The sequence below is a fragment of the Ovis canadensis genome, chromosome 21 (genome assembly GCF_042477335.2).
Source record: "Ovis canadensis isolate MfBH-ARS-UI-01 breed Bighorn chromosome 21, ARS-UI_OviCan_v2, whole genome shotgun sequence".
Lineage (NCBI taxonomy): Eukaryota > Metazoa > Chordata > Mammalia > Artiodactyla > Bovidae > Ovis > Ovis canadensis.
Window position 1 is genome coordinate 59,244,258 of NC_091265.1, and position 17,762 is coordinate 59,262,019.

Here is a 17,762-nt window from a genome sequence, read left to right on the forward strand (position 1 = left end):
GGCACTTTGCACAGAGTGGTCAATTACTGAGTAGATGTGTGGGGACCCACAGCCCCTCAAGAGAGCTCTCTCCCCAGCCTGTGAGGGGATGAGAGGGGGGACCCAGGCTATAGGACCCTAGGGCTTGGAAAGAGAGATCCCTGAGCCAGGTTCCAGACTTGGAGGGCCTCCACTGACCTTGGACAGACCCTCAGGATGGCCTCCACCAAGCCCACTAGCTGAGCCAGAGAATGGGAACTGCTGAGTCAGGGCCAGTGGACGTGAAATTGCCTCTCTGTCCCCAGAACCTACTGCCCTGCCCATCCCCTCACTGCCGCTTTCCCTGCAGCCTACACACATACACACACACACACACACACCACATATAACACACACAGACTCCAGGGCATAGATGGGCAAACAGGTGCAGTGACTCACAAAGACTCTCAAACCCTTATGGATGGGTGTGTGAAGGGGTGGGGGGAGATGTAAGAGTGAGCACTTACACACTCTGTGTGGTCACACACACCCCCCTCGGTTCCCTGGGCCACCCTTCCCCACCAAGGGCAGGAAAGGTCACCTGGCAGCTGCTGTGCCTCCCTGCCCCTCCCCCAGTTACAATGATGTCTCTCCCCACCCAGGTCCGAGGTTCAGACTGCTAGATGTAGTTGGGGCCCACCGCATCCAGACACCTCTGCCCAGTAGGCACCCACCCAATGTGGCCCTTCTCCCACGCACAGTCCAATGAGGACACATGGTGGAGGGGAATGCCGCAAACACAGCGTGCGTGCCTGTGCACACACATGCACACACACACACAACGGGAAGCTCGTCCACCGAGTTCACACGGACAACCACAAAAAGGCAGTTGCGTGTCACACTCTCCCAGCCGGAGCCGACCTGGGCACCCCTATGCGTACACACACACTGGCAGAGGACGGCTGGGGTTGGGGGGCTGCAGGGAGGGGCGCCGACCAGGCTGCAGGATGGAGGCAGCGCGGGAGGCTGCGCAGGGAGCGAGCTGCTCTTCACAGCACAATCGCCAGTCTGTTGTTATAGCAACTCAGCCCCCAAATCGTGAAACGGATATTACAGCCTCGAGAGGGGGAAGGGCGGGAGGGGGCTGAGGACAGAAGGAGGGGCAGTGTGGGGTGGGGGGGAGTACCCAACAGGTGGCCAAGCTGCAGCTGAGAACAGGGTGGTAGGAGGAGGTACCCCAGGTGAGGAACAGGCCAGGGGTGTGGGGTCTCAAAGGCAAAGATGGGCTTGGGATCAAGGAACTTTGAGGGAGGGGACTGAGGCCACTGGCAGGTCCTCGGATATTGCCTGTGGTAGCTAGGTGCCTCCACTCCCAGGACACCCTGCAGTTGCTGTAGGACAAGCCTCAGCTCGGTGCGGGGGGGGGGGCCGGGGGAGGTAGCCCCCATTCTCAGATGGCTGTCTAGAGTCTCCTGACCCCAGGGGCAGCCTGACCCAGCTTCAGGACCTTTGGGAGACCCCCCCAGCCCCACCTTCTCACCCAGACCAGCCTTCAAAGTGGCCTTAGCCTTCCTCAGGCAGCGGTGACACCCCCCAGACCTCCATCATGCTGCAGACTTGGGAGGGAAGAGCTGGGTTAGGAGAGGCAGCCAGAGGCTGAGAGCAGGATCAATATGCATGGGAAGTCACTGTCCTTCCGGCTGGCAGCACCAGGCCAGGAGGGTGCAAGCCCAAGGAGTGCAGCCCCAGCTGCCCCTTCCCTCACAGCCCGCACTCGGGGTGGCCCTGTCCCTCTCATGATTCTCTGTAGTGAGCTCCCCACTGCTGGAAGTATTCAAGCAATGCCACCTGTTTCAGCTTCAGACTGAAGGCTGTGGTTCTACATGACCACCAGGCTCAGCAATTCTACTTTCAAGTCTTAGTCCCCCAAGATTCCGGACTCGAGATTCTAGACCCTCCCCAAACTCCCTGCTCTGAGGTTTCCTGGTCCTAAGGGTCTATCCCCCAGAATTCTAGTCTCCCCAAGATTCCAGCGCATGAGATTCCCGATCTCCCAAGATTGTCTGACTACAGCGTTTTAGACTCCACAGTTCTAGTCCCTGTGATTTACAGACCCCTACCCCCCACGAGGATTCTAGGCGCTGATGGTCCAGGTTAATTACACGGGCCTTTTTATTCCATCTGGAAAGTACAAATATTCACAAGAGTCTGTACAATCTTAGGGACATCAGTCCTGGCCCTGCCCTCAGCCACATGCTACCCTCATGCCCCTCCCCCCAGCCCCAGCCTGCTGCCTCAGCACCCCAGGCTCCCTGCTCTGGTCCAAGTCTTTTCTCCAAGGCAGGCATGAGTGCTTCATCCAGTCACAGCTGGGAAGAGAAAAGCAGAGGTTGTAAGGAAGAGCCCCCTCGCCCCCCAAAAATGTTTGAGTCCGCCTAGCCTGGGTCATTTGGTCAGAGCACCCTCCCCCTCTTCCCCCGCACATTGCCCCAGCCCTGAGTGGGGAGGTTCTGGGCAGGCTACAGGGGGGCTTACCATCAATTACAAGTGGATGTCAAACACGCCGTCCTCCACCGTCTGAACCTCCTCCTCTCGGATCTCTGCAGGGAGGGGGGTTACAGGACCAACTCCTGGGCCCCTGTGCCCTGAGCAGCCCTTCCCCCCTCATCGAAGGCACCCTGCCCCATCCCAGAAGCAGAACCATCCACTGGAAATCAATTCACTGAATGACTAAACAACCCCAATTTTTGAAGCTCTTTTTCTAAGTTTTCAGTTTGCCACAGCTTTTTCACAGCCACAGATTTATCAGTGCAGGTTGCTTAACATCAATTTTGTGTGTGTCTCACATTTTAGACCCCAGCACTGCTGGAAGGCTTGAAGCAAATGGTTTTATCTTTTCTATTTTGGGGAACTTATGCCGTGTGCCTGCCTCTATTTTTGAAGACTCATGCCAATTTTAACGGTTGTGGTCAACTACCTTACACCCCAGTTTAACATGGTTTGTTCAGAGTGTTCTCAGCAAAATAATCATTTGAGGAACTGTCATTCAGAAAACTGACCTATAACCACCAATGACTCCAAGAGAGCTGCTGGGAGATTTGGGGGCAATGGACTTTTCTCAGAATAGCCTCCAAAATAGCCAAAAAGGGAAATACAGGCAAATGGCTTAAAAAATTCCTTCTCCAAGCCCATTGTCAATCCCCCTAACAAAACAGAGTGCAAATGGAATCTTAAAGTCTCTTTCCCTTTTACTCTGTTTTTATTTATGAGTCTCTGCCCTCATCAGCCTCAAAGTATTGAGGGCTCCCTGGTTCCCTCCTGGCACCCTTATCTGTCCAGCCCTCCTCTATCACCTCCCTCAAATAAGACAGTTACAAACTCTGGAATGGTTTCTACCCTAGAAAAGTTTCCACACTTTGCCACCATGGGCCTGCCTCCCTCTCTCCCTCCCTCCACAGGCCAGTACAGAAAGGGACCCCTCTTACCTGGAGGCCGGGAGCCTCGTCTGCCAGGGCGGGGCAGGGAGAAGCTGAAGGCGCGATGGTGGGTGTGTGTGGGTGAGGGAGAGGGTGCAGACCCCTCCAGACTCATGCTTTGGGCCCGGCGCCGGCACTCAACTGACAGACGATCCTTGCACTGCTTGTGGCAATTCACACCACAGGCTGGGGAGGCAGACGGGCAGCCCAGCCAGATCCACTGGTCAGACCACCGCTCATCCCATTCTGCAGGCCTGCACTTCTCCCCGGGTCCCTCTGCTCCTAAGCAGCTGCCCCACCAAAACAAGAGCTTTCTTCATCCTCCTTGCCAGTCTGTGCCCTCTCCAAAGCTCCCGATTTCTGGGCAGCTGCCTCACCAAAATAAAAACCCTGGGGTTTTTTTGTTTTTGTTTGTTTGTTTGTTTGTTTTTTGGCCACGCTGCAAAGGACGTGAGATCCTACTTCCCTGATTAGAGATGGAACCTGTGTCCCCTGCAATGGAAGCAGAATCTTAACCCCTGGACCACCAGGGAAGTCCCAATCAAACCAAGTTGAAGGCTACCCCCTTCACATCAATCAGCATGCCTCTCTGGCTCTAAAGTACTTTACTCCTTGACAATTGCCCCACCAAAATAAGACTCTCCATCCAGATAGTAACTCTTTCCCCCAAAGCAGCCCAGCAGCCCTGCAACTCCATCTCACCTCGGCATTTGAGACCCTGCTTGTAGATGCCCAGGATCTGAAATAGAGGAGGGGGATGTGGTAGGGGGGAGCAGTTTAGAGGGCATGACTCTTCTTCCTTTCTATGGACAGGAACTGGAATTGACCCCTTCTGGACCCTTAGGCCCCTCAGGGTTTGGTTCAGACCAGCAAGGGGAGAAGCAGGAGGAATTAAGGTTCGCCTGGACTTAGAAGGCTTCGGCAGGGGGGCGGGGCCAGAAGGGAGGGCGGGGCGGGGATGGGACCCGGCCGGTGCTGTTGCCGGGTGGCTTGGGCGGGGGCTCACCAGGGCCTTGCAGTGGCGGCAGGAGACCGGGCGCAAGGAGTTGCTCTCGTGGAAGTTGTGTACGAAGCCCATGCGGCCGCCCAGCATAGAGCTGGAGCGCAGGAAGTAGGAGACCATCTCCTCCTTGCTGATGCAGCCGTCCCTGTCCGGGGAAGTCGAGGGCCTCAGCTCCGGGGCGGGGGCGGGGGCGGGGGGGGGGGCGGGTGGTGCTCAGTGGGACCACCCACCACCAGCTTAACCCAGCCTACTGGGAAAAGCCCTACCAAATTAAAGGTCATCGTGGGACTCCCGACTTTTTACCTTCCGTGCGGGAAAGAGAAAGAGAGCCAGACTTGAAGTCCGGCAGATGTAGCAGCAGCTTCTAACTAGTTGTGTGGTCTTGGGCTAGTCACTTGCCCTGGGTTTCCTCTCTAGAAAAATGGGGGTCATAATTCCTGCCTACCCACTTCACAGAGCTGGTGTGTAAACTAAAATTGCTCTGCACTTTCCCGTGGGCTTATCAGCTTCTGTTTCCCAAAGTGAGCCCTATGGAACACCGGTTGGGATTCCTGAGAGTCAGGAACTCTCTGATGAGTTTGGGGAACAGGTAAAATTGGAAAAAGCTGCACCTGTCTCACTCCTGCGAATCCTCCAGACAGGTAATCTGGAGCTTCCCACAGAGCCCTCTTTTCATCTATTCAGGTATTTTAGGGAAAGAGTGAGCACTGTGTTCTGGAGATAGAACTCAGTTCTAATTTGGGCTCTATTTATCTGTGTGACTTCTTCCCTGTGCCTCGATTTCCTCTTCAATAAATGGGGACGATGATAGTTCCTGCATCTCAGAGGGGTTTGGGTAAGAGTTGAATGAGATAGGCACACGAAGCATTGACAACAGTGTCTGTAAAGGCTAATAGGTGCCAGGCCACTGGGAGCTATTTCCGTCAGAGGTGACCTTTATCAGAACCTCCTGCCTATTAGTATTTGGGTGGTCCAGGTGGTCCTTCAAATCAGTGGCACATTGGGACAACTGACCATCTCAAAAATATAAACTTAGGCTCCTATCTCATACTGTGCATGAAGACTAAATTCCCGCTAAACTGAAGACAATGTAAGAAAATAAAATTCTCAAAGTATCTGAACAGGTCTAAGAGAAGTATTTTGTCCTCTGGAGGGGATAATAGCCCTTCTACACGTAACACAAATCCGAGAAGCCATAAAGGAAAAGACTGACATATTGAGCACACATTTTTTTAAAATTTTATATGGAAAAGGACAACATGAACGACAGACTGCGAAAAAATATTTTGCAAACATATTCAACACCAAGGGTTAATATCCATTAACAGAGAAATCAATGAGAAAGACTCACAAACCCAGTGGAATAATGGACAAAGACCATGAACAGGCAATTAACAGAAGAAATAGAAGTGGCCAGTAAACATAGGAAGGTATCCTACCCCCACTAATATTAAAGAAATGCAAATATAACCAAGACACCGTTTGCCAATTAGACTGACAAAATTATAAAGCTTATTATAGCATCCACTGTTGGCAAGGAAGTTGAGAAATGGGCTCTTGTTCACTGCTGATGGGGGTGCAAGCTGGCACAACCTTGCCTGAGGTCACTTTGGCAGTCTCTCTCCTAATTTAGAATGTGCATATCTTTTGATCCAATTATCCCACTTCTAGGAATTTCTCCTACAGAAATAGTGGCCCGAGTGCATCAGTACAATGTTCACAGCAGCATAGCGGATATTAATAGCGAAAAACTGGGAACAGTCTACATGTCCATCAGCAGGAGAATGGGGAGGCAGATGATGGCCCCACCACCCAGTGTAACACTCTGCAGCTGTTCTAAAGAATGAGGTAGTTCTGCCTGAATCAGCCTGGAAAGATGTCCATGATGAGGGTTTAAGTGGAAAACAAAAGTAAAAAAGAAAAAACACAAAGCGTGCGATTCTGTCAAGACAGTGATTTAAAAACGAAAACAAACAAACAAAAAAACCCCTGAGAACGCTACTGCCACAAAAACCTAGATGCTAGTTTAACTATATCCAAAACTGTTTTAAATGCACAGGTGAGTTTGCAAGAAATGGAAACTCCCAAGTTCCAGAAACAGCGATCTTCAAATTGAGGCAGTGAGATGGGCCCTGATGGTACAGCTGCCCCAGGAGCCAGGTGCTGGGTTTGGATACCTGCCTGGGATCTGCAGGAGGAGGAGTTAGGGCTGAGATGCCTGCGTGAAGCTGGGGCCTTGAACATCTCCAAGGGCTGTGCTGTGCTTAGTCGCTCAGTCATGTCTGACTCTTTGTGACCCCATGGACTGTAGCCCACCAGGCTCCTCTATCCATGGGGCTTCTCCAGGCAAGAATACTGGAGTAGGTTGCCATGCCCTCCTCCAGGGGAATCTTCCCAACCCAGGGATAGAACCCAGGTCTCCTGCATTGCAAGCAGATTCTGAGTCACCAGGGAAGCCCCTGCAAGGGCTGCACCCACCCTAAAAAGTGTGGCCTGCAAAAAAAAAAAAGCCACCCCACCCAGGGAGGTGGTAGGGAACTGTTTTCAACTGAGAAAACTGTCTTCAACTATTGTTCTCAACTCTGGGAAGAGAAACGAAGTAACTATAATGCATGCTACTGGTAGAACCAGACTTATACCATAATCCCTCTTGCCTGTGAAACAGACACAAATTCTCTTATCAATTTGCACCATGCATGGGAAACATTGGGAAGGTACAGGCATTGCCACACCAGTAATTTTGCTAACATAGTTACTACTGACAACCTCTTAAGTGGGAAAGGAGGAAGGGAATTTTCGCTTCTTACCTTACACATTTCATTCACTATATATCTATTTTACTACTTGGATTTTTTTTTTTTAACCATGGATTTTTATAATACGAAAAAAGGCACAGCTTTTTGAAATCTGGATAACATTAAAAAGTCAACTTGGGATGCACTATAAATTTTGATTGGAATTTTGTTTGCTCGCCAAAACAGGGGTGCGAACACGGTTTCAGGGGGACACGTATAACCTACTTCAGAGAACCAGCTGTTTGTCCAAATTGTTGGCATGTGAATTGGTGATAAGCAAGTGGGTGCTGCAAGTTACAGGCCTTTCTTATCTATTCATTAAGACATGCTACCCAGGAGTTCAGCTTGCCCATACTTTTTCTCGGCTGTGAGCCCCACAAATAAAGTGACGTTTATGTAGCAAGAGTCCCCAGGAGGCCACAGTCTTTGCAAGATTCAGGTGGAGATGCCCCCTACCCTCCGGCTCATCGGTCTGAATAAGCGAAGCAACCCTGAGCCTCTGCAGCTGGCAGCCTCCCAGAAAAAAAGAGCCCCTCCCCACATGGGTGGCTTCCCCTGCCAATATCATCTGGTTCAATGGCCTCATCCTTCTCAGGAGGAAGCTAAAACCCAAGGGGAAATGAACCTGCCTTCCCTCTGCCCCTGCCCCCAGGCCTCTCACTGGTTCTGGTCGAGGTCCCCAAAGGCGCTGAGATAAGGAAAATTCCCACGGATGATCTGGAACTCCTCCTGTGAGATGTGGCCGTCCCCATCGACGTCAAAGTTCCGGAACACAGACTGAAGTACACAGAGGGACATGTGGGGGGGCAGGGAGGGTTAAAGGGGCCTTGGCCCCATCCTGCTCACACTCCCAGTCCGAGTTAGGAAGCCTGGGCATCTAAGAGGTGGGCAGCTGTCTCTCTTCCCCACCACCTCCCTTCTCCATACCCCCATCCCAAGCCCATCCATCAGCTGCACCCCGTGCCTTCTGTTAACCGAGCATTGGCCCCTGAGCCCGGCACTGGTGGTGGCTCCCAGGGCAGTGCCCTGGTCAAAGCAGCCTTGACTGACCACTACGGACCTGTCCCCCCTGTCCCACAGGCTCCAGAGCTGGTGGTGCTGGAGTCTCACCTCCACCATCTTCTCAATGTGCTCCACCATGATCGCCTGATCCAGCTTGGGTTTGGCAGCCGAGGTCCACTCCTCTAGCACCGGGGGCCGGGGAGGCGGCGTGCAGGTAGTTGGGCTGGTTGGCTGTGGAAATGGTCAAAGCTGAGCGAGGGCCAGAGGTGAGGGAGCCCAGGGCCCAGTGGAGGAGGGAGGGGGCAAGCTCTGGGCACAAGGAAGCCTGCCCAACAAGCAGGATGGGTGAGGTGGCCTCTAAGCCTGGGAGGGCCGAAGGGAGGGAGGAAGAGGATGGGCTAAGTGGGTATGCAGTGGCTCTCGCCCTCACCGAGGACTTGGAGCGCGGTTCCCGCTGCAGGGACAGCTGATAGAGCTCATCCTCTGTCTGATATTGATCCAAAGACACCTGGGGGAAAAAAAAGACTAATTCAAAGACACCTGGGACACACCAGTCTGATCACACCCACTGGCCTGTGCTGCTCCCAGGAGCCCAACGCCCAGAACCCAGACCTCCAGGTCTACCTGAGGGTCACAGCCCAGCCCCGAGCCTGGCCCAGAAGCAAGACTGAGGACCAAGGCCAGCTTAGAACACACCCCAGCAACCACACGCCAGCCCAGCACACAGCCCAGAACCCAGAGCTTGGCCCCAGACCTTGAAGACAACACACTGCTAAGATCTCAGCCAGGAATTCAGGTCACAACCCAGCTGAGAGCTCTGAAATCCCCCCTCCCAACACAGCACCCAATCAAGCAACCAGATTCCAGCTTAGGTTTCAATTCCCCAGTCCAGCCCAGAGCCCAGAAACAGGTTCAGACTTCACACCAAACTGTCAAACCTGAGCTCCGGCCCAGTGATTAGAACCTAGTCCAGATGTGGACTAGAACCCAACTCCTACCCCAGAGCTCAAGTCCAAGACCAAGCCTAGAACTTCAGAGCTCAGGGCCTTGTTTAAGAGCCAGCCCTGGGGAATTCCCTGGTGGTCCAGTGGTTAAGACTCCACATTTTCTCTGCTGAGAGTGCGGGTTCAATCCCTGGGCAGGGAACTAAGATCCCACAAGATGTGTGAGGCAGCCGAAAAGTAAAAGCAAAATAAAAGCCACCCCTCTACCCGGAACCCAGAGTTTAATCCCAAAAGTTGACCGTAACCCACTGCTAGGAACTCAACCCAGAGCTCAGGCCCAGCCTCAAGCCCTCAAGCCCAGCTTCAAGCCCTCACGCCAGCCTCAGGGGTCCACAACCCCAACCAGAGCTTGGAACTCCCCTCCAAGGTCACCCCAACCAGGGGGACCAGGCTGGCTCTCGGCTCTGCGACCAGAAGTGAGAACCCAAGGCCAAGCCCGCGGGACCAGGGGCCCGGCCCCTCACCGTCAGCAGGCTCAGCAGGTCAGGGTTGGCCTGCACCGGGGGCCGGAGGCTGGTCACCATGGCCAGCTCCTCCAGGATACTGAAGAGCTGCTTCATCTTGGCCCCGTTGAGTCGGGTCCGGGCGGGGTCCAGCCAATCCGGCAGCGCCAGCTGCAGGGCCACCAGGTCCTTGAGGTGAACACCCAGGATGGGGAAGCGGAAACCCACGCAGGCTGCCAGCCGGCGCCGGTAGTTGCCATAGTTGCCAGTGGCCGTCACTAGTTCCGTCAGACCTTCCCAGAGCTGGGGGGCAAAGGGCAGAGAGTCACATACACACACACACACCACATCCACATAGCATGTCACAGGCTCAACTCTCCTTTCCCTGCCCAGCCCTGGAGACGTGGGAGAGCCTGAGCAGTCAGAGCCAGGGATGGGCAAAAGGCCAAAAGCCTCCCTCCTGTCCCCCAAGGCTGACTCCCTCAGCCCCTGGCAATCAGAGTTCATAGGTCATGAGTCCAAAGGGGCACCCACTACCAAATAACACACCTCTCCAGCAGTCACAGGCACAGACTATCAACATTTAATAGAGGAAACTGAGGCTCACGGAGGCAGAGTAGCGCAGGACAAAGATTTCCAAGAACGTACTTAGCGGAGTCATTCCTAACAGCCCAAACTGGAAAGACCTCAAGTGTTCAACAGTGGAGGAGATACACAAATCGAGTGGACAAAAATATTATACGGCAATGGAGACGAATGAACAACTGCTGCGCAAAGCAGAACGTATGAAAGAAGGAGGAAATAACATACACAACACGATTTCATTTATAAGAAGCTCAAAAACAGACAACAAAATACCCACATGGTTTTGAGAAGCATACACAGGTGGTAAAGCCTTCAAGAAAAGTAAAGTTGGGGAGTCCCCAGTGGCCCAGTGGTTATGACTTTGCCCTTCCACTGCAGGGAGCACGGGGTGGGGAACTAAGATCCCACAGGCTCTGCTGTGTCGCCAAAATAAATAAGTAAATATTCTTTAAAAGAAAAGGAGGTCATCATCCTTAGGAAGGTCATGGCGTTGGTTACCTCTGATGAGGAGGGAGTTATGCTCTAAGGGCTGGGAGCTTCAGGGGCTGGCAATGTTCTACTTCTTGACCTATCTTCTTTCTAGTTTTTTTTAAACTGTGAAGGCTTCCCTGATAGCTTAGTTGGTAAAGAAAATGCCTACAGTGCAGGAGACCCTGGTTCGGGAAGATCCCCTAGAGAAGGGATAAGTTACCCACTTCAGTATTCTTGGTCTTCCCTTGCGGCTCAGCTTTGATCCCTGAGTCAGGAAGATCCCCTGGAGAGGGATCTGTACACTTGTTTTATAGACTTGTCTGTATGTATGGCACCAGATATGTTTTTTTTTACAATACAATAGGAACTTCCCAGTGGTCCAGTGATTAAGACTCTGGGCTTCCACTTCAGGGGGCACAGGATCAATCCGTGGTCAGGGAGGTAAGATCCCACATGCTGCACAGCATGGCCAGTAAAATAAAGTAAGCAGGAGAAGAGAAAAGCATGAGCTTTGAAGTTCAGCACATCCGTGAGCCTCCTCTCTCTGCCAGCTTTCATTGTACAGCCTGGGAAAGGGCCAAACCCCCAGCCTCAGTTTCCTCATTTATCAGATGAAGAGGGAGTGACCAGTGCCCCGCTGGGCTGGGAGTTCTCACGAGGCCAGCCCTGGGAAGGCTATGCCCTGACCCCAGGGTCTCAGGCACCTTGATGGTCTCCGGGCTCACGTGGCTGTGGGTCTCCTTGAGGCGGGAGATGGAGCTGTGGCTCAGGCCCCCGACCACTGCCATCAGCGTGTTGAAATTCTGCAGCTGCAGGAGTTCCTGGGGGATAAATGGGGAGAAAGGAGACAGTGAGTCATTGAGTGGGCCCAGAATTTGGCCCAGCTTTTCTGGAGAAGATCTGGCAGTGGGTTAGGGGAAAGGAGGGACTCGGCCCTACAGGGGCGACTGGGGGAGTTGGGGGGCGGGGGAGGGGTGGGCACCTCTGCCACGTGGACGAAGTGTGTGATGACCACCGCCCGCTGAGGGGCTGTGGGTTTGCTGAGAACCATCAGCTGCACCCACTGCGAGACACTGTTGAAGAGGGAGATGAATCGCTCCAGGACGGGGTTGTCCACCGTGCAGCCGTGAGTCACGAAACTGTGATAGTCCTGGAACTGGGGGCGCAGGGCCTTCAGCACCCAGTGGCGCCCCAACTCACCAATGGCTGCTCCTCCCCCTCCAGCTGCCCTTTGGTAGTTACCCTGTAGGCCTAGATCCCGCCCTGCAACCCCATCCCTCCTGGCACCCCCTTCCCCAGCCCACATCCGACTCCTGACTGAAAGCCCCGCACCAGAATCTTGCAGAAGGAGCGATATTCCAAGTAGGTGAGATGTGCCGCCAGCTCCAAGGGCTCCAGGTGGTCAAACAGCAGGGACATCTTGCGCTTCTTCTGTTCCACGGGGTTCCGCTGGGTCACCTGCCGCTTCCACTTGTAGGTGGGGCTGGGGGTGGGACAGGGGCAGTGAGTCCTTTGCCGGAGATGCCCCAGCCCTCGTTGCCCCACACTCATGCCACTCAAGTTCACTGCAAGACACTGGGCAGGACACCGATGTCTCCCGTACTAGCAAAAAACTCCTGCCATCTCCCCCCCCCCACGTCATGCCCTCCACACAGATTTATGGAAGACCTAACTCTGCGCCAAGCACTGTGCCAGGCACTGGGGTTGCAGAGGTGAGCAAGACACAGTTCCTGCCCGTGAGGAACTCACATTCTACGGGGAGACAGACACAGAGGAATAGGACACAGCTGGGCGTGAGTGCAGAGGTCTTTGCGCCAGGGGTCTGCCCAAAGCACCACCAAGAACAGAGGCGGCAACAACAAATTCGGCCCTGGAAGAGCCCACAGACACGCCACACTTGTCTTGATAACATGGAGGTGGCCAGGGAACATGAACAAAGTGCCACGGTGGGCATGGATGCAGGGTCTGTGGAAGGGTGAGGGGGCTCTGGGGGCTGCAGGAGGAGGCGCTTGGTGGGGGCGGGGCGCTATGGAAGATGCAGCGGGAATGCTAAACAGGCCTGAGACTCTGAAAGGCCTTAACCCCCAGCCGAGGCATTCTGAAGAAGACAGGGGGAGCCACAGGAAGTTTTCCAGCAAGAGCAACATGACCCTCACACCCCTGCATTCAACGAACCGTTTATTAAGAGCAAATGGTGCGGGATGCTAAGCGCCCCTCCCAGCCCCGCGAGCACCCCCACCCCACGCACACGTTCTCGATGTCGATGAGGCTGCTGTGCCGCCGATTCCCTTCTTGGTCTAGCAGAGCCTTCAGCTCCTTGATCTGCTCAGCAAGCTCAGGATTCAAGTCAAACTCCGCTGGGAATGCTGAGATCCAGTACCTGGTGGAGGTTCAGAGTCACCCGGGGCAGCCCTTCCCCCACCTCCCCTAGGATGGCCGTTCCCCCAAAGAGGGGGAGAGGGCCTCAGACTGTGATCCCCCTCACCCAACTCTTTCCTTCCCCACCCTCATTGGGCAGATCAGAAAATGGGGACCGGACAGAGTCAGGAAGGGGCAAGCCTGTGGCAGCACACCCACCATGGACAGAGCCTGGTTCAAACCCACATGACCAGCTCCCAGAACATGCTATTTCTACTCTTTCAGGCCAGTCAGAATCCTAAGGGAGGGGAGCAGAGGAGGGGCCAGAGCCCCAAGAGGAAGACTCACCTGACCAAGTGGCATGTTTTCACCTGCAGCGAGCTGGAGTTGTCCTTCCGGGATTGTTGGTAGGTGAAGGAGAGTTAAGGAAAACAAGGATGGAGGCTTACTCTAGAAAAGGAGGCAGGGGATGGGACCTGAGCCCCACAGGGAGGCAGAGGGCGGGGCCTGGTTCCAGCAGAAATCTGAGGGATGGTGTCTGGCGTGGGGCAGGGCCTAAGCTCTGGAAAGGGGCCCAAGGCAGAGGTGAGCTGTGAGCCTTGGGAGGGCAGCTGGGTAGAATGGGGGTCAGGCTGGGAGCAGGACCTGGGTTCTGGAAGAGAAGCAAGAGGCGGGACCTGGGCTGGGAGTAGGGACCGGTCTTAGGCTGTGGGGAAGAGACAGCAAGGCTAAGGTTAGGGAGAGGGGGCGGGGCCTTAGTTCTAAGGGGAGGGAAGGGGCGGGGCTTTGGGCCCAGCAGAAGCCTGGGCCCAGCAGAAGCCTGGGCCCAACCTGAATCCTATGACCTGAGGGCAGCCCACGTCTAGTAGCAAGGCCCATCCTCTGCCCGGGCTGGGCAGCGGGGCTCGCTTACAGACTCGGACTGCAGGGCCCTTGGAGAAGTCGGCGAAGGATATATGTGGAGCAGTTTGGCCGCCAGCTGAGAGGAAGGGATGTACCAGGGGTGCATCATAAGGAACATGCGCACCAGCTGCGGGTCCCGCACCTTCCCGGAGTCATCTAACTCCGAGGGGCCAAAGAGAAGCGGGTTGACACTTCGTCTCGAGGCTGTGGTCTCTACAGGTCCCTACCCTGCAGCCTGCTGGATGTGGCTCCCGGCCGCCTCCTGATTTCCCAGGGCTCCGAAACCAGGAGGCGGATTATAAAGAAAAAGTAGGGTGGAAGGGGGGATAAAGGCAGGTTCCGAGGAACCGGGGGATAGGAGCAGTCTGAGCCGGGCCTGAGTCCGGAGGGGAACCAGCTGGGGCGGAAGGAGCCTGGGTTCCTCGGGGTCAAGAATCCAGAGGTCATTTCCTGAGTGCTTAGGGAAGGGGCACCCCTTCACCACCCCACCACATCAGCCGGAAACAGCTCCCAGGCCGAGATAGCGAGTTCCTCCGGATCCCCCGGGGAGACAGATAATTCTCCTTAAGTGTTAGAGTCCGGGGACCCCGCCATCCCTCCCTTCAAAGCCGGCATACTAGGGAAGGATAACATTTTCTCTTTCTGCAGCATGTGGACCTCTCCGCCCTGCGATGAAGGGGAGATTTTCGCTAAAGAGACTGCAGGATGCAGGCTGGGTGGGTCCATGGCCGAGATCTGCCCAGGGAGGCAGGGGTCCCGGCTCAGGCTGGGTGTGTCCTCCCGTGCCACTCACCAAAGGCTTCGATGCAACCACGGAGCAGCTCCTCCACCGTGCAGCCCTTGTCCAGGTCCAGGGTGCCCGCCATGGCCGCCGGCGCGGGTAGGCTCTGCTGATCTGCGCTCCGGGAGCCTCCCACAGGGCTCGGACCGGACCCCTGTCCCGAGAGAGGCAGAGCCGGAGTCTGCGGAGGCGCGGGCCGGCGGAGCGGCCCCGAGGGTAGAAACGGGGCGGGGCGGGCACGCCCCCTGCTGGGCAGGGGCGGAGTCGTTCCCCCCGCGGCCACGCCCCGGGGTTAAACGGTCTGGCCCGGGATGGTGCAACCCACCAGTTGGGAAATGAACTGGCCAAGAAGCTTCCGGCCCACCCTGAGAGCCGCGGGAGGGCCGAGGGACTCCCAGGGGATGGTCGGTGTCCCAGTCGCCCTCTCTGTAGGCCCTCTCTTCTCCTCACGTCCTCTCCCCAGAGGCACCTGCAGCACCCCGCAGCTCAGTTCTGCGCCCCCTCCCGCTTCCCTCCCTCCACAGCCTCCCTTCCCCCGCAGGGTTATTTTGGGAACCCAGAGCCTGAGGGGACCTCAGAGGAATTTCTCCCTGGGATGAGAAGGGGGGAGGAACCCAGGCGTCCTGCCCGCGTCGCCCCCTCCCGGGCTCCCGGGAAGAGGAGGCGGGGCTGCGGCAGCCCCCAGGGGCCTGCCCTCGGGGAGGCGGGCTGGGCTGGAGAGGAACATTCCTGGGAGCGAGGGGTGGGGGTGGGGGAAGAGGGGCGGAGGGGGGAGCCCCTGCGGCCCGGAGGCATCAGCGGGAAGCCTGGGCCTGGGAACCGCGCGCTCCCGAGCCACCTCCTCCGTGAAGGCCCCAAGGGTCCTGGCTCAGCCGTTCCGCAGGCCCTCTTCATCCCCAGCCTCTGACGCAGGCCCCCCGTACTGCACAGTCGAACTGGGGGCACACACAGGCAGTCCACACTCGGGCAGAGTGGGGTGCCCAGAAGGGGGCGCTAGCGCCATGGAGGGTGGAGTGCCCCTGTTGGACTCTACCAGCAACTCCAGTCACGGGCGGGGATTTACGCACCCAGGCGCAGACACACTCACTCCACATCCCAGGCCAGGGACCCACATCGGGGTGCAAGAATATGCCTGAGGTTCCCCCAAACAGCCGGGCCTCAGGCAATCACTTCCCATCCTCTCTCTCACTCACCCAGTGGCACCCCACACCCCCGCACACCTGAACGAAGGAACCCGCGGGCACACATACCCGTAGTCCGCTACCCCAGAAAGCAAACCCGTTGAAGGGGCTGGCTTCCGGCCTTGCTGCTCACTAGACCAGACCAGCCTGGAGTTCCGAGGCCACTGACATCCGCACACGTGTGCGCACACGCAAGACTGCACCTACACGCATGTACACTCCCACACATGCACACGCCCGGTGGGTGCGCTCACACGCCCACTCCAACCCCCGCCCCCTTCATCTGCGATCCAGGGCCGGCCCTGCGGCCCCAACGACCTGACAGCCCTCGCCCCGGGACACTGGCAAAGCCTTGCCCCCGCCCATAGAATACTCCCCCGAGCAGGGGGTGAGGAGCGGCGGGGCTTCTCTATGGAGTTCTCCGGTAGACTTTTCCTAGGAGCCACCCAGAGGCATCCCGCCGGTTCGGCCGCTTCCTCCCTATGTGACCTTGAGAGTTACTCGGCCTCTCGGAGCCTCGGTTTTCTCATCTGTCAAATGGGGGGTTCGCCGAGGACGGTCCCGCTGAGACGTGGCTAGGAAGACCCGGGTGCGCCGCGGACGCCGCCCCCTCCCGCGGTTGTCCAGGGGGCTTTGGATCTCTCGGTTAGGTCCCTCCCATCCCCGACCCGGGCTACAGACTCCCCACCGACCAACACACCCGCCGCCCCCAGCCCTTCTGCGCCGCCCTCGGGGGCCCCTAGGGGCCGGGCCTCCTCTGCCCAGCGCCCCGCCCGCGCCCGCTCACTCACACTTGGGACCCCGCGGCAAGGAGCCCGCACCCGGCCCGGCAGGCGCCACCTCCGTGCGCTCCCGCCCGCCGACCTCGCTGCGGCTGCGGCTCCCGCCCGCTCTCCGCGCCGCGGCCGGGCTCCCCACCGCCCCGCCCCCGCGCCGCGGCCGCCCCCTCCCCTCTCCTCCCCGCCCCAGCGCAGGGCTCCGCACCGCCGGCTGCGCCTCCCCCATCGGGGGCTCCCTCTCGCCCCGCACGCGGCGGCCCCTGCGGCAGCTTAACCCCTCCCCTGCCGCGCCGCCCGGGAGGCCAGGGCCGCGGGCGGGGTGGGGGTGGGGGGCTGCGCCACGAGCCGTGCCAAGGGTGGGAGAGCGGAGGTCAGGCCGCGCGGGACGCGGAGGGGGGAACTAAACCAAGGGTCCTCTCTCCCCACCCCAGACACCCCCTGCCCCCCGCCCTGCCTGGTGTCGGGCAGAGGAAGCCGGGAGGGGCAGGAAGCGGACTGCGGTGGGGAAGGGGCGCCCCGCCCAGACCCCGGCCCGGGTTCCTGTTTTCGAGACAAACCGTTCCCACGGGGCTCACCCGGCCCGGGGCCGGGCGTCTTCCTGCGGGCAGCGGGGGACCTGGCAGAGACGGGGGCGTGGGCGCAGCGGGTCGTTGTGATAGCCTGGGGGAGGGGCTAGGACAAGGTGGGAGCATTTAAGAGTGAGGGGTTTGTGAGGAAGAATGAAAACGCGGCGATGGGGAGAAGGGGCCTCGGGTTCTGAGGATGTTGGGGGGAGCTCCCGTTCACACAGGAGGGACTGGGGCTCCGGAAGCCTGGCTCCGCATGGGGCCAGATGAAAAGGGGCGGCTGCAAGAGACGGTGGGTTCTTGCAGCTAGAAAACTGGAGCCTGGAGGCCTGGCTCCAGAGAAGCACATGGGAGGGGTAGCCGCAGGCGGTTGGGGTCCCCACAAGCCGGGCCGAAGGGAACCGGTAACCATTTCCGGCAGTTCAGGTTCAAACACACTCGCTGTGAAACCACGGGC

The 17,762-nt window shown here is 57.2% G+C and overlaps 1 protein-coding gene across 23 annotated transcripts; it reads right to left on the reverse strand.

Moving 5' to 3' along the window:
- Window positions 1–2,112: 2,112 nt before the first annotated feature.
- On the reverse strand, window positions 2,113–17,405 carry RASGRP2 (RAS guanyl releasing protein 2). Of its 23 annotated transcripts, none has more exons than XR_011251867.1 (18): window positions 16,752–16,843; window positions 15,105–16,490; window positions 14,792–14,933; window positions 14,052–14,154; window positions 13,444–13,506; window positions 12,986–13,117; window positions 12,070–12,220; window positions 11,720–11,893; window positions 11,442–11,558; window positions 9,703–9,984; window positions 8,665–8,742; window positions 8,343–8,465; window positions 7,894–8,009; window positions 4,441–4,582; window positions 4,137–4,173; window positions 3,444–3,926; window positions 2,494–2,558; window positions 2,113–2,327 (listed from the first exon to the last, which is right to left on the reverse strand). XR_011251867.1 is itself a non-coding variant. In XM_069566150.1 (18 exons), exons 3-17 carry the CDS (start codon window positions 14,862–14,864, stop codon window positions 2,500–2,502), a joined length of 1,827 nt encoding a protein of 608 aa, XP_069422251.1. In that variant the 5' UTR covers window positions 14,865–14,933; window positions 16,030–16,490; window positions 16,752–16,884; the 3' UTR covers window positions 2,113–2,327; window positions 2,494–2,499. The 23 variants fall into 23 exon arrangements, 16 of the variants coding, with proteins under 16 accessions (XP_069422251.1, XP_069422252.1, XP_069422257.1 ...); XM_069566150.1 differs by having other exon boundaries at window positions 3,444–3,620; window positions 16,030–16,490; window positions 16,752–16,884; XM_069566151.1 differs by having other exon boundaries at window positions 3,444–3,620; window positions 16,450–16,490; window positions 16,752–16,855.
- Between the last annotated feature and the right edge of the window lie 357 nt (window positions 17,406–17,762).

Excerpts from the sequence above, each read along its gene's own strand:
- RASGRP2 (XM_069566162.1), bottom strand. The coding sequence starts at position 16,965 with ATGGGGGAGGCGCAGCCGGCG. Across the intron at positions 14,155-14,791 it reads TGGTTGCATCGAAGCCTTTG|ATGACTCCGGGAAGGTGCGG; the intron begins GTGAGTGGCACG and ends CCTCGGAGTTAG. Across the intron at positions 11,894-12,069 it reads GCTCCTTCTGCAAGATTCTG|TTCCAGGACTATCACAGTTT; the intron begins GTGCGGGGCTTT and ends CTGCGCCCCCAG.